Source organism: Bison bison, unplaced genomic scaffold (genome assembly GCF_000754665.1).
Source record: "Bison bison bison isolate TAMUID 2011002044 unplaced genomic scaffold, Bison_UMD1.0 scf7180017864160, whole genome shotgun sequence".
In the NCBI taxonomy this organism is placed as follows: domain Eukaryota; kingdom Metazoa; phylum Chordata; class Mammalia; order Artiodactyla; family Bovidae; genus Bison; species Bison bison.
The window spans coordinates 6,747,555-6,762,677 of record NW_011494732.1 but is presented as its reverse complement, the minus strand read 5'-3'; the positions used below and the strand labels follow the sequence as shown (position 1 = coordinate 6,762,677).

The 15,123-nt window shown below is 45.6% G+C and overlaps 1 protein-coding gene across 2 annotated transcripts in view; it reads left to right on the top strand.

The window, feature by feature from the left end:
* The first annotated feature begins 6 nt into the window (after positions 1-6).
* The window catches only part of TMEM120B (transmembrane protein 120B), a 42,597-nt gene continuing 27,480 nt past the window's right edge, over positions 7-15,123 (top strand). Inside the window, exons 1-2 of one of the 2 annotated variants that reach the window (XM_010841338.1) lie at positions 145-190; positions 13,863-13,897. In XM_010841338.1, coding sequence (XP_010839640.1) covers positions 13,895-13,897 — 3 coding nt within the window. In that variant the 5' untranslated portion in view covers positions 145-190; positions 13,863-13,894. Of the gene's footprint in view, positions 191-13,862; positions 13,898-15,123 lie in introns of both variants that reach the window. The other variant, XM_010841337.1, reaches the window with a different exon arrangement.

Below are 15,123 nucleotides of genomic sequence, written 5' to 3'. Positions count from 1 at the left end.
GCTCGGGCTGCGCAGGAACAGCTGGTCCCTGGGAAGGCGGCTGGCCGGCGGACACGCGTGGGGTGCGGGTGGCTTGCCGCGCCACGCTGCGGGATTAGCCGCCGCCTACCACCACTGCACCATGTCTGGCCAGCTGGAGCGTTGCGAGCGCGAGTGGCATGAGCTGGAGGGAGAATTTCAGGAACTGCAGGTAGGACCGGACCACCTGGTCCCGAAACTGCTACCTGAAGTGCCGGGTATTTCCTTTCCTGCTTCTCCCAGCCCCGGCCGTGGGAACCATCAAGGCCCGGGCCAGGCCCTGCGGCGGAGGCGAGGGGTTGTTGCCGGTGGTCTGCGTGGGCCAGCCCCCTCCCATCTCCCAGGACTTCACTTTTTCATCCACTTAGGGCGCTGGGTGGAAGCCCCCACAGCTACCCCAGCACCCCCCGCCTTCTCACCGGCTCTTTGCTGCGCGCGCCTCCTTCGCTGCAGAAAGTTGATCTGTGACCTCTGAGGGGAAGTTCCAGGCATGTCCATGTTGGGGAGGCCGGAGGGACCAGGTATGTTCTGGGACTCAAAAGAGAAAGCCCAGTCCCTACCTCCTCAGGGGTCTCCCCTAACCCCACCGCCGCCCACCAGGGTTTGGCGGCTCCACTCCCCTTTTGCTGTGGCGGATCAGCCCTCTCCTCTGACGCTCCATTTTGGGAGATGTGCTTGGGAGCCCTTCACCTTGAGCCCGCAGGCTTTGCTTAGGGGTTAGAGACCCCTGACCTCAGCCTTTGGGGCTCCTGTGTCCCGCCTCTGACGTTGCTGCAGGCCAAGTTTGGCGTCGTGGGTGACATCTGTCACTTCTGACAGCTGGGTTGCCTCCCAGTGATAGAGGCTGCTCCCAGCCCTCACGCTTTGGCCCAGAGCCTTATGCTGGGTGGGGTGAGGTCGAGTATAAGAGAGGCCCCTTGAAAGAACAGCATTGGCATTGCCGCTGCGGGGTCCCTGGCAGGAGGAGTTGTTCCTGAGAGGAGGTTCGCAGAGGCCTCAGCTGCCTATCCTGGTGACTAGAGAGGTCTCTGAAAATCTTGGAGTTGGCTAAGAGAGATGCCTGGATCTTTTTTTGGGAGATGGGGCTGTTCCCTCCCCAACTACCGGATTGTGTTTGTTTTCTCCAGAGTTGGGCTCTGTTTGCCTGAAATCACATGGAACACCCCCAGCCCACTTCTGCCTAGTCTCAGCTGGGACCAGTGACATTTTGCTTGTCCATGGAGCTCTTGTCTGCAGTTTAATTAGCCGTTTACTGTGTCCAGAGTAGGGGAGGGAGGGGAGATGGGGAAGGGTGTCTGTGATGGGTCTTTCCAGAGCCATCTAGAGGGAAGATGGGTCATAGGTCTGGAAGAATAGAGAAGGGGTGCTGGAGAGACGAAGCAGGGAGAGGAGTGCTGTTTTAGCTGTGAGCAGAGAGTAAGGTACCAGAGCTGGTTCCCAGGGGACCTTTCTGGCTCTCCTGCCATGGAGAAGAGTCAGCTACTTTTTTTTTTTCTCAGTATTTATCTTTATTTTGGCTGTGCCAAGTCTTAGTTGCAGCACTCAGGATCTTCAATCTTCATTGCAATATGTGGGGGATGTTTAGTTGTGGCTCGTGGGATCTAGTTCCCTGATCAGGAACTGAACCCCGGGCCTCTTGCATTGGGAGCGAGGAGTCTTAACCACTGGACCACCAGGGAAGTCCCCACTCAGCTGCTTCTTGCCGCTTTGTTCTGCTGGGCTCTCGGTTATGTCCAACTGTGGACCCATGGAGGGTATTAGGGTCGGGCATGAGAGAAGAGTTTTGCTGTGTGGAGCTTTTGTTGTTCATAATGCCTTTCCCTGACCCTGCTTTCGGCTAGAAGGAAGAGTCTTAACTCTTCAGAGCTATACAATTAATGCAATTAACAGCAATTAGATAGCTAGTCTTGGCAGACAGAGGTTGCAAAGGAGACGTTTGATTTGTTGTTATGTTCTTACTTGGTGTCTCTGGGGCTCAAGTGTGTGGGGGACAGAGAGGAATTGGAAATGAATCCTGGATTGTGTCCCCTGGTGCAAGGATTGTAGAAGAACTGACTGGGTAGAAACCATGATGTCCCTTGCTCAGGTCTTCAGCACTGGGGCAAGTGGAATGGACTAGGTCCGACTTCTTATCCCTCCCCCCACCCCCCATAATACACGTGAGAACTCTGAACTCCTGAGATGAACATCTCTGGAAAAAGGCATGTAATAGGTAGAGTGTACGTTGTCATTATGTGTGTGTTGGGTGAACTTTCAAATATGAGACATTTGTCGGGGAGCAAGGAGGTCACAACAGGTATACGTTGGGCGGGGGTGCTGATTGGAACTAGAAAAGTTAATGGTAGGAAGGGTCTTTTTCTCCCACCAGAAAATCCCAGTCTATCTTACTTCACCTGTATCTGCTTCAGAATCTGGGATTTGTGGGTGTCATGCTCATATCTCTCTGATTCTGTCTTGCTTGGGATGATGTATAATATCTCTGTGTTTTATCTCTCCTTCCCTTTTGCCAGTGGAGGGAGGAAAGAGGAGATCTAATTTCAGACCCAAAAGGATTTGAAAGATTTCTGGAACTTCCCCCCTCTCCCAACCCCTAAAATGTCAAAATCTCTGGGACTTTCTAGAGGAAAGGATCTTTGTTCTTTTGTCTGTAATGTACATCTGCCAGGGCCTCCGTGGACTCAGGGGCAAGGCTGAGTTGCTATGAGGACTTTGGTTTTGGCTGGTTGGGGTTTTGGGTGTGCTGGCTGATTGAGCATTAGTCTGAGACTGGCGCATGTTTGGCCCTGTGGCCTGTGGTGTGACCACAGAAGGTCACTTACAGACGTGGTGGCAGGTGATTTAATGAGCATTTCTTGTCTTGCCTCTCTGGAAACCTGACCTCATCCCTCTGCACCCAGGAAGGAGGTGGCCCGAAGAGGCCTTTCCCTTACCCTGACCTCGCAGAAATGCAGGGGCCTGACAGGACATTACAGAGATTTTTGGCTTTTATTACCAATGAAACAGGTATTCCTTTGGCCGCTGTGTATAGAATAAACATGAGGGGGCCAGGCTGGAAGCAGGAAGATCAGTATTATTTAATTAAAACCCTCTGAAATAGAGCCTGTTATACCCATCTTACAGAGTGAAAAATATACCCCAAAGTATAAGTACTAGAGTCAGGATTCAAATCCAGGCAGGTGAACATCAACATCTATACTCTTAAAAAAAAATTTTTTTTTATTTATTTAGGCCATGCCTTGCACTACACAGGATCGTAGTTCCCACATTAGGTACTGAACTGGTGCCTCCTGCATTGGCAGTGTGGAGTCTTAACCACTGGACTGCTGGGGAAGTCTCCAGAGTCTGTACTCTTAACCACGGCCCAAGGCAGGTCTGTGCCCTGGGTACTCTTGTTTCTCTCCCATCTTGCATTATTTTCTAGGCCTCTTTTCCCCTAGAAGTGGGTTGTGTGGAAAGAACTCTGGACAAGGGAATCAGAATTCTTGGGTTCAGGTCTGAATTCTGCTGCTGTCTAGCATCTGACCTTTAGCAAGCTGCCTCTCTGAACTTGAGTTTCTTTGTCGACCAAACAAAGGCTGACAGTAATAGCAGCAACAATAAGAACTAATTGTATGATACATGGATTATTCCATTTAATCTAAACAACAACCTGGCTTTATAGATGAGACTGAGGCTGAGAGATGTTACGTAACTTGAAATTCGTGGAGCCAGAATTTGACCCCAGGCCCGCTGTTTCCATCAGGTATTTTTGGGGTTGAGCTCCAAAAGTATCCTGAGACCTTTGGCTTTAGAAGGAAAGTTTTGGACTTGTGGGGACTAATTTTATTTCTATGGTGCTTTAACATGAAGCATTAGTAAGGGTTCTTAGTTGTAAGTGGCAGAAATCCAATTAACCAGCTTTAAGCCAAAAAACCGAAATAGTTTATTGGCTTCTGTATTGGGAAGTCCAGTGGCAAATGGCTTCAGGCAGGGCTGGATCCAGCTTCTCCAGTGATGTTACATGTGCACGTGTGTCTGTGTCCTCTGTCAGCTTTGTTCTCAACCATCTCTCCCATGTTGTGGCAAAGATGAGCTTTGACAGCCCCAGGCTGACATCTACCAGCTTAGCAAACCTCAGAAACAAGCATCTTTTCCCCTGTAATTCTAGCTGGAGTCCCAGGGCTGACTCTCATCGGCCCTACCTGGGTCATGTGATTATCCCTTAACCAGATCCTGTGGCACTGATTGGCTGGGTCTTGGTTAATATGTCCCCCCTGTTGCCCAGGACTGGGATGACTGCTGCTCAAACCACATGAAATAACAGTGGGAGAGGGGTGGTCCCATGAAGGAAAATCAAAGTACTGGTAGTGAAAAAACAAAAACAGAGAAGGATGCCAGACAGCTATCTTTTTAGGAGTAATATTGTAGAAACAGTCTATATCTGTGTTTCACCAACTGTGTTAAGGCACCTCCAAGGAGCTGCAGCAAGCTCACAGGGGCACTATGGGATAATTTAAATTTTCAAGAGAAAGACAATGACATCTGTCACGTACCACTTAAACTGCTAATGGAGTAGTTCACAGCTGCACATTAGATTATGCTACATTCTTTTTAATGATGTCATATCTTTGTGAAGTTGGGGTTTTGGTGCTGATTAAAATCAAGTACTATGTGAAAATCAATTTAGAACAAGAAATGAGGGTGACAGTGTCCAATCTATTCCTAAGGTTTGAGCCTGACAGGCATATACATCCATAAATAATTTTGGTTACTTCAAAATGAAATAAAAATACCCTTGGCAATTTCTGCGTATTCTTTTTTATTTCTTCCAAGAGACTACTGAGTTGTTAGGACATGGATACTTTTCAATTATTTGGCTTCCTTAGTGGCTCAGAGGGTAAAGATTCTGCCTGCAATGCGGAAGACCCAGGTTCGATCCCTAGGTCGGGAAGGTCTCCTGGAGAAGGAAATGGCAACCCACTCCAGTATTCTTGCCTAGAGAATCCCCATGGGCAGAGGAGCCTGGCAGGCTACAGTCCATGGGGTCACAAAGAGTTGGAGACAGCTGAATGACTTCACTTTCACTTTTTCTTCCAATTATTTGGCCTAAGGACTCTGTGAAAAGTTCATTGAGACACTAAGGCAGTGGTAAACCAACAAAGTTAGGGAACCTTTGTTTTATATCCTCATTGTGGTGGTGGTTACACAACTGTATATATTTGCCAAAATTCATTAAATTGTACACCTGAAAATTGGTGAATTGGTATGTAAATTATACCTATAAAGCTGATTTAAAAATACCAGTACATGGCCTGTTACCTATATCTCATGCCCTAGCTCTTTCACAACTGAGGAAACTAAGAAGTGGCAGATTCTAGACGTGAAGTCAGTCTGAGTGTCAAGCCTAATCACTTAATTTTTATGTTACCTGCCTCCCAAATGCCTGACATACTTGCCTATACCTCCACTTACTGTTCCTATAACAGACATTACTAATTGATCCTGGCACGTGACTCAGAATCTTTCCCAGTGTAGAACTGATACAGTTTAGGTGAAGTCAGCTTGTCATCTTTGTAGTCTTTCCACTGCCAGTGAGTCTTCGTTCAGTGTATTCAGCATTCAGAAATCTTTGTCTGAAGTCAGTTCCTTAGAACTATAGAAGTGCAATCTCGTGAAAACTTAGCACCAGCCCCAACTATCAGCCACCGTATTTTTGTGGTGGCCATGACTCTGGCAGTCTACTGGGCTATCCACCAGCTTGCAGTGCTCCTAGGCCAGAGCCCTGTCTGAAAATGGCACATGATTCCATTCTGGCACATTTAGTAAATTTTTTTGGCCATGCCATATGGGAGCTTAGTTCCCCGACCAGGTATTAAACCCATTCCCACTGTAGTGACAGTACAGAGTCAACCACTGGCCCGCCAGGGAAGTCTCATTGCCATCAATTCTTGCAATGCATATTGACTCAGGTGTTGTGACTCAGTCAAGTTATGTTAAGAGGGCATCTCCAGGTGTGTCACAGCCGTGCTGGGACCTGGAATCATTAACCTCATCTTCCCACTGGGGCAGAGTTTGTGGCCTCAGAGGACAGGAGAGGTGGCAGATCTCCAAATCCTTCAATGGAAACTCAACTGTTTGTGTCTCCTGTACATGGTATAAAAGGAATGCCAATCAGATATGTGGGAAAGGAGCTATGGGCATCCTAGCTAATGGTGCCAATGTTAGCGTCTGTCTCTGATCTATCCTATATTTTTATAAGTAATACATAGCCACATAGTTAAAAAGTCAAATAGGAAATGTGTATAAGCATTCTATAACAGCTAAAATCTGGAAACCTAACTGTCCATCAGGATGGATAATTCCACCAAACATCCATAGAGTGTGGTATGAAGATGAGAATGAATAAACTAGAACCATATGTATCAACATGGGTAAATGTTTTAAAGAGAAAAGCAACATTGAGTGAAAAGTTGCTAAGCAGGTACGTATAGTATAACATGTATAATATAATTTAAAGCATTCAATACAACACTTATGTTCTGCTTACTGATACGTGTCTATACAGTACAAATACAGACTTTTGCAAGGGAGTGATATGGGTCAGATTCAGTAGAATGGAGATTTGGGCAGGGCTCTAGCAAGAGGCAAATGACTCTTCCGTATGGATCTCTCTGAAAAGAGTTTAAGGACGAGGCTATTTACAGGGGTTTAAAGGGGTTTCCCTGGTGGCTCAGGTAGTAAAGAATCTGCCTGCAATGAGAGAGACCCAGGTTCAATCCCTGAGTCAGAAAGATGCCCTAGAAAAGGGAATGGCTTCCCACTCCAGTATTCTTGCCTGGAGAATTCCATGGACAGAGGAGCCTGGCGGGCTACAGTCCATGGGGTCGTCAAGAGCTGGACACAACGAGGCCCCTGGAGTTGGGACCATCCCAATACTTAAGGGACAGACGGAAGGGGCAGTCACCGGAGCCTAGTGCAGGGTAAGGAGAGCAGCAGGACTGCAGCTGTAGTGTCAAAAGCCTAGGAAAGTGAGGAGAAGGCAGGGGAACCAATACCCCAGTCTGCCTCTCCTCCTTCCCCCAGTCTTCTGTCCTGGCACCCCGTTGGCTAAGTAGGAGGCAGGGCAAGGGAGCCCAGGAGATGCAGTCCGTAGGGGTCAACCTCTCAGGCACAGAGGAAGACAAGATTGATCTGGGGTGGGCTTGGGGGTGGAAATAACCAGCCTAGGGGTTCCTCTTGTTGAGGGTAGAGGATGGGAATGCTATGTAGAAAGAATATGTAGGGGCTTTCAACAATTTGTGTACTATTAGTTCTTAAACTGAGGGTGAGAAATGTGGGCATTAATGTTGTTTATTTTCTATTAATTATGGGATTTTCTGACTTTTTCAATATGCCTGAAATATTTCATAGTCAAATGAGCAGGAGACCAGAAAGTCACCTAACAGTACCAAAAGCCTTATTCATAAAAATAGGCTCAATGGGACTTCCCTGATGGTCCAGTGGTTAAGACTCAGCGCTTCCACTGCAGGGGCACGGGTTCAGCATCTGGTTGGGGAGCTAAGATCCCACATGCTGAGAGGTGTGGCTAAAAAAACAAACCCCTCAAAAAAGATTCAGTCATTTATGTGATTACGACCATGCAAATTTCATTTACTGAAGAACTGAGCAGTGTACAATGCTTGTACTTTCTCTTGGGGATTTTTATTACATTTATATAGTCAGCACTTGATTGTTTCCTGGCAGTGTTTGCCTTGTAACTATCTTCCCCGCCCCCCACCCCAAAGCTCTATCTTTAGGTATTTTATCAAGTGGGTCTTTCTTTCCTTTGCTTGGTCTTGAGTTAGACAGCTGGGGGTTGGGACTTGCTCTCAGCCGCAGAACAGAGTCCTTTCTTTCGCAGCTGCCTGTCTGCTCCGGTGCCCCCAGCACTCGGGGTTATTTTTGGAGGTAGCAACTTGAAGTGGGAGTCAGTCGCGTGCTTTATAAGCTGGTACTCCCTGCATTGTGTGCAGACACCGGACTCCCAGTTTTTGGTGAGTGTGCTCTTTTGCTTCAGTCCACTTCTGCCAAGTTTATTTTATTTTATTTACTTTATATTCTGTTTCTTATTGATTTATTTATATGTTTGGCTGCGCGGAGTCTTCCTTGCAGCATGCAGGGTCTTTCAGTTGTAGCATGTGGTATCTAATTCCCCAACCAGGGATTGAACCGTGGGCCCCTTGCATTGGGAGTGCAGAGTCTTAGCCACTAGACCACCAGGAAAGTCCCACTGCTGCCAAGTTTAGAAATAAAAATAGTGGTTTGGTATTTTGGCATTTTCTTTGAGAGTTGGCAAACATACATGTACCATATGACCCAGCAGTTTCATTCCTAGATATCTAACCAAGAGAAGTTGAAATATATATCTACTACCAAGACTTGTGCACGAATGTGCATAGCAGCCTTATTCGTAATAGCCAAAGACTGGAAATAACTTAAATGTCCAACAACTGGTAGATGAGTAAACAAAATATGGTATAAATGCTGTGGTGTGATAAAAAAGTGGATACATGCCACAACAGAAATACACCTCAAAAACACGATTCTTTGTGAAAGAACCAGACACAAAACTGCATCTTATATGATTCCTCTGATGTGAAATGCCCGGAAAAGACAAATCTATAGAGTCCGAAGGTGGCTTAGTGGTTGCCAGGAGCTGGGAGGAAGAAGAGTGGGGAGTGAGTGTGGATAAACACTAGAGATCTTATTGGGTGACGGAAAGTTCTGAAACTGGACGTGGTAATAGTTGCACCACTTGATAAATGTATAAAAATCACTTAATTGTACACTTAAAATGAGAATTTTATGACATGTAAGTTATACCCAATAAAGTTGTTAATAATGGTTTAGGTTCTTGCTTTGGCAGAAAAACACCCAATATGGTTGTTCAGAGATCTGCATTTTAAAGTGCCTGTTTAGTTACTGGCTTGATGAAGGATTTATTCATCAGGCTCCAAGTTTTTTGGCACCTTTACGATGACAGTGCCCAGGGCAAGAGCTTGGTAATGAGTCCAAGATTTATGGCTTCTCTTCTTACCTGGTATGGTTAACTTTTCCCAGAAGGGAGGCTCTGTTCTTTGGCATATTAATCTAGATTCTGACCCCTGCCTCATTTTTAAATTAGCTAATTTTATTTGACTGTACCGGGTCTTAGTTGGGGCATGTGGGATATTGTCTTCCTTTCTGCACGCGGGATCTTTAGTTGTGGCATGCGAACTCTTAATTGCAGCAAATGGGGTCTAGTTCCCTGCCTGGGGATCGAACCTGGACCCCCTGCATTGTTAGTGCAAAGTCTTAGTCACTGGACCACCAGGGAAGTCCCTGACACTGGCCTCTTAAATGGAGACACTCAACCCAAATTGGCAAAGCCAAACAGAATAAAATGGCATTTGTTCACTTATATTACTTAGGACCTCAAAGGTGTACCACCTTCAGATATAAGCTGATCCAGGAGCTTAAATGAAACCATCAGGGCTCAGTTTACCCCTCCATCCTGTTTTCCTCTCAATTGGGTTCATTCCCAGGCAGCTAATGGCAGCCCCATTAGCTCTGGGCTCATATCCTACTATCTTCAAAACGAGTGGCAAAAAAGTTTCTTTTTTTCCCCTTTTTTTCAACAGTTCTGATGAAAAAAGTCCCACAACTGAGTGTGATTGGTTTTGAATGCTCGTCCCTGAGTCAACCAGCTGGGTCAGGAGGGTGATGTTCTGATTGGCCAGGCCTGGGTCATTTGCCTTGGAACCTGGGGCAAGGTCCACTCTGTTCCTAGACAGATCTCATGGACTCAGTGTCAGGGAGGGAGGATCTCCAAAGAAATTACAGGGAATTAACCAGAAAGGGAATAGCTGCCGAGCTGGCAGAAACAACAGAAGGCTTCCATCTGGTGACTAGTTGCGTTCAAGACCATAGGGGCTGGTTGGTTGAAAGGCAGGGTTGGCTTGCCTCCGTGTGGCTCACTCCTGGAAAAAGCATCTCAAAGCACAGGTCCAGCTGAGGGTCTTCTGGAGACATCCTCAGGAGTGGAGGACAGGGTCTCTGAGGGAAGACAGGAATTGTGTTCCTTCCCCCTGTCCCGCCCCCTCCCAGAAACACCACAAAGACAGTCCCATCAAGAGACAGCTGTTGTGAAATGTTTCAGCCTCTCTGGAAAATGATATGGCAGTTCTTTAAAAAAAAAAATTAAGCTGTGTGATTAATTACCATATGATCCAGAAATTCTGCTTCTGAATACACACACACACACACACACACACGTATATACCCCAAAGAATTAAAAGCAAGGACTCGAACAAATATATATACATCCATGTTCATAGTAACATTATTCACAATATCCAAAAGATGGAAGCAACCCAGGTGTGCATCGACAGACGGGTGGATAAAATGTGCTATGTACATACTGTGGGGTATTGTTCAGCCTTAAAGAGGAAGGAACTTCTGATACGTTCTGCAGTGTGGATGGACCTTGAAGACATTATGCTGTGTTTAAATGTCAGGCACAAAAATATAAATACTGTATGAGTCAACTTGTATGAGGTACTTAGAGGAGTCATATTCATAGAGGTAGAAAGAATGGTAGAGGACTTCCCAGGTGGCACAGTGGGTACGCACCCGCTTGCCAATGCAGGAGACACGGGTTTGATCTCTGTTCTGGGAAGATCCCACGTGCCTCAGAGTAACTAAGCCCTCGAGTTGTAACTACTGAGCCCACGAGCTGCAACTGCGGAAGCCCACTTGCCTAGAACCTGCACGCCATAACGAGAGGCCATTGCAATGAGGAGCCTGAGCACTGCAACAGAGAGTGGCCCCTGCTCGCCACGATTAGAGAAAGCCTGTTCAAAACAGTGAAGACCCAGCGTAGCCAAAAATGAATAAGAAAAGAGAGTGGAGGTTGTCAGGGGCTGAGGGGAACAGGAAACTGAGTTATTGGGTGATGGGTTCAGAGTTTCAGTTGAGATGATGAAAAAGTTCTGGAGATGGATGGCAAATAATGTGAACATATTTGATGTCACTGAGTTGTACACATAAAATGGTTAAGGTGGTAAGTTTTGTGTGTATTTTATTGCAATTAGAAAAATTTTAATGATTAACATGGTAAGTTTTATATATATTTTACCACAGTTGAAAAAAGACTGAGAGACAACTGTCTGGGAAAAGGACAGAATCCACGAAGTGAGTTGATAATCTTTCCTGCTGCTGGTGTGACTACACAAGGTGGAATCTGCAGAGGCTGGGTGTGGGTGAGGAATGCCCTGGGAACAGAGAGCGTGTCACACTAAGGGCCTTGTTGCCACTTCACATTGTCCTCGAGGCTGACAAATCCTGAGCCTGGAGCCGAGGACAGGGTGGACAGGAAGTGTGGTCTCCAGTATCAGATCTCCCTTAGGAAGTGGCCCTAGCCAATGACAGAGAACTGTTAGGAGTCAGGAATGACTGTATGTGCCTGGGGACACAATTATGAGAAGGGCCATGGACTCCAGTCTGATGTTTTAAGAGTGGGCAGAAAATACCACCAGTGGAGCATTATTGTTGTTTAGTCGCTAAGTCGTGTCTGACTCTTTGCAAGTCCCCATGGACTATAGTACGCCAGGCTTCCCTGTCCTTCACTATCTCCCAGAGTTTGCTGAAACTCATATTCATTGAGTCGGTGATGCCATCCAACCATCTCATCCTCTGTTGCCCCCTTCTTCTCCTGCCTTCAGTCTTTCCCAGTATCAGGGTCTTTTCCAGTGAGACGGCTCTTCACATCAGGTGGCCAAAGTACTGGAGCTTCAGCATTAGGTGAAGTATGGAGCATTGCATGCACGTGTGCTAAGTAGCTTCAGCCGTGTCTGACTCTGTGCAACCCTATGGACTGTAGCCTGCCAGGCTCCTTTGTCCATGGGATGCTCCAGGCAAAAATACTGGAATGGGTTGCCATTTCCTTCTTCGGGGATCTTCCGGACCCAGGGATCGAAGCTGCATCTCTTACGTCTACCTGCGTTGGCAGGTGGGTTCTTTTACCATTACACCACCTGGGAAGCCCATGGAGGCATTAGGAAGCGCCTTTAAGAAAGTCAGTGGGGATACGCTGAGTGTTGGTGAGTGTGGGCAGCTGTTGTTTGCTGTGGGTGGGAGCATAAATTGGCCCAGCCACTCTGTGGGCAGTTTGCCAAGACAGGTTAAAAGTAAAAACAAGCCTGTACGCCATGACCCAGCAATTCCACGTCTCTTCCCCAGAGACACTTGTGTGTGTGCCCAAGGAGACAGTGCAAGGATATTAATCATTGTTGCATTGTTGGTTATTGTCAGAGACTGGAAACAACCTAGTGATAGGAAAATGGCTAAATAAACTGTTGTCTGTTCATAGTATGAAGGACTGAACAGGACTAAAAATGAAGCACATCTGTATAGTCTTCTTTTTTTCTTCTTCTTTTCAATTAATTAATTTGGCTCTGCCAGTCTCAGTTGTGGCACGCGGGATCTTTGATCTTCGTTGCGGCATGTGAACTCTTAGTTGTGGCTTGTGGGATCTAGTTCCCTGACCCCGGATCAAACCTGGGCCCTCTGTGTTGAGGGTGTGGAGTCTTAGCCACCGGACCACCAGGGAAGTCCCTATCTATGTATTCTTATGTGGATAGATCTATAAGACATATTATTGAGTGAGAAAAGAAGGTTGTGAAATCATATCTATATTCTGATACTGTTGATATATTAAAAAAAAATCAAAAGTATGTGCTTTAGGGTATAAGCTATGCTGCTGTAGCAAAGAGATCCCCTAATAAAGTGGTTTAAATGAGATAGCTTCTTCCTTTCTCACATAGTAGTTCAGACGGGTGCTGAGTTATCCATTGGCCAGTTATCCATTGGCATAAAGCAACAGTAATTGCATTTTGCTCATGGATTCTGGGAGTCAGGAATTTAGGCAGGGCATGGTGGGAATGGCTTGACTGTGTTCCACAAGGTCAGAGGCCTTAGCTGGGAAGATGCAAATGGTTGGAGCTGGAATTATCTGGAGGTTTCTTGACCCTCATATCTGCCTGAACTGAATGACAAGAAGATTTATCTTAGTTGTGGCTGTTGATGAGATCAGACTGCCGTCATGTGGCTTCTCTAAGTGGTTAGGGTTTCCATGCAGCATGGTGGCCTTAGAGTCATGGAACGTTTTGTTCCAGAAGCTAGTGTTCCAGCAAAGAAGGTGCAAACGCGATGGCCCTCTGTGATTTTTTCTCAGAAATGGTATAGTGTCAGTTCTGCCGTTTTTAAAAAATTGAGATAAAGTTGATATATTATATGTTTTAGGTGTATAATATAGTGATTCACATTGTTAAAGGGTAGACTTGACTTATGATAAAATGCTGGCTGTATTCCCTGTGCTGCACAGTGCATCCTGAGAGCTTGTTTATTTATTGCATAGTGGTTTGCATCTCAGTCCCCCTACCCCGGTATTGCCCCTCTCCCCTTTGCTCTCCCCACTGGTAACCACTAGTTTGTTCTCTGTGAGTCTGTTTCTTTTTTGTTATATTCACTAGTTTGTTGTATTTTTTATATTCCACATATAAGTGATATCATATAGCATTTCTCTTTCTCTGTCTGACATATTATTAACCATAATGCCCTCCAAGTCCATCCGTGGCGAAAATGTCATTCTTTTTTTATGGGTGCATAGTATTCCTGTGTGTGTGTGTGTGTGTGTGTGTGTGTGTGTGTGTGTACCACATCTTTTTTATCCATTCTTCTGCTGATGGACATTTAGGTTACTTCCGTATCTTGGCTATTATAAATAATGCTGCTATGAACATTGAGGTGCATGTACCTTTTTGAATTAGTGTTTTCATTTCCTTCAGATACAGACCCAGGAGTGAAAGTGCTGGATCATATGGTAGGTCTATTTTTAGTTTTTTTGAGAAACCTCCATACTGTTCCCATAGTGGCTGCACCAATTTATATTCCCACCAACAGTGTGCAAAGGTTCCCTTTCCTCCACATCCTTGCCAGCATTTGTTATTTGAGGTCTTTTCAATGATAGCCATTCTGACAGGTGTGAGGTGATATCTCCCTGTGGTTTTAATTTGCATTTCCTTGATATTAGTGATGTTGAGCATCTTTTCATGTGCCTGTTGGCCATCTGTATGGCTTCTTTAGAAAAATGTCTATTCAGATCTTCTGTCCATTTTTTAATTGGGCTGTTTGTTTTTGGGGGTACTTCTGACATATTTGACAGAAGAACTGTACAAAAAAGGTCTTCATGACCCAGATAATCATGATGGTATGATCACTTACCTAGAGCCAGACATCCTGGAATGTGAAGTCAAGTGGGCCTTAGAAAGCATCACTACGAACAAAGCTAGTGGGGATGATGGAATTCCAGTTGAGCTATTTCAGATCCTGAAAGATGATGATGTGAAAGTGCTGCACTCAATATGCCAGCAAATTTGGAAAACTCAGCAATGGCCACAGGACTGGAAAAGGTCCTTTTTCATTCCAATCCCAAAGAAAGGCAATGCCAAAGAATGCTCAAACTACTGCACAATTGCACTCATTTCACACGCTAGTAAAGTAATGCTCAAAATCCTCCAAGCCAGGCTTCAGCAATACGTGAACCATGAACTTCCTGATGTTCAAGCTGGTTTTAGAAAAGGCAGAGGAACCAGAGATCAAATTGCCAACATCCACTGGATCATGGAAAAAGCAAGAGAGTTCCAGAAAAACATCTATTTCTGCTTTATTGACTATGCCAAAGCCTTTGACTGTGTGCATCACAATAAACTGTGGAAAATTCTGAAAGAGATGGGAATACCAGACCACTTGACCAGCCTCTTGAGAAACCTATGTGCAGGTCAGGAAGCAACAGTTAGAACTGGACATGGAACAACAGACTGGTTCCAAATAGGAAAAGGAGTACGTCAAGTCTGTATATTGTCACCCTGCTTATTTAACTTATATGCAGAGTACATCATGAGAAACACTGGGCTGGAAGAAGCACAAGCTGGAATCAAGATTGCCAGGAGAAATATCAATAACCTCAGATATGCAGATGACACCACCCTTATGGCAGAAAGTGAAGAGGAACTGAAAAGCCTTTTGATGAAAGTGAAAGAGAATAGT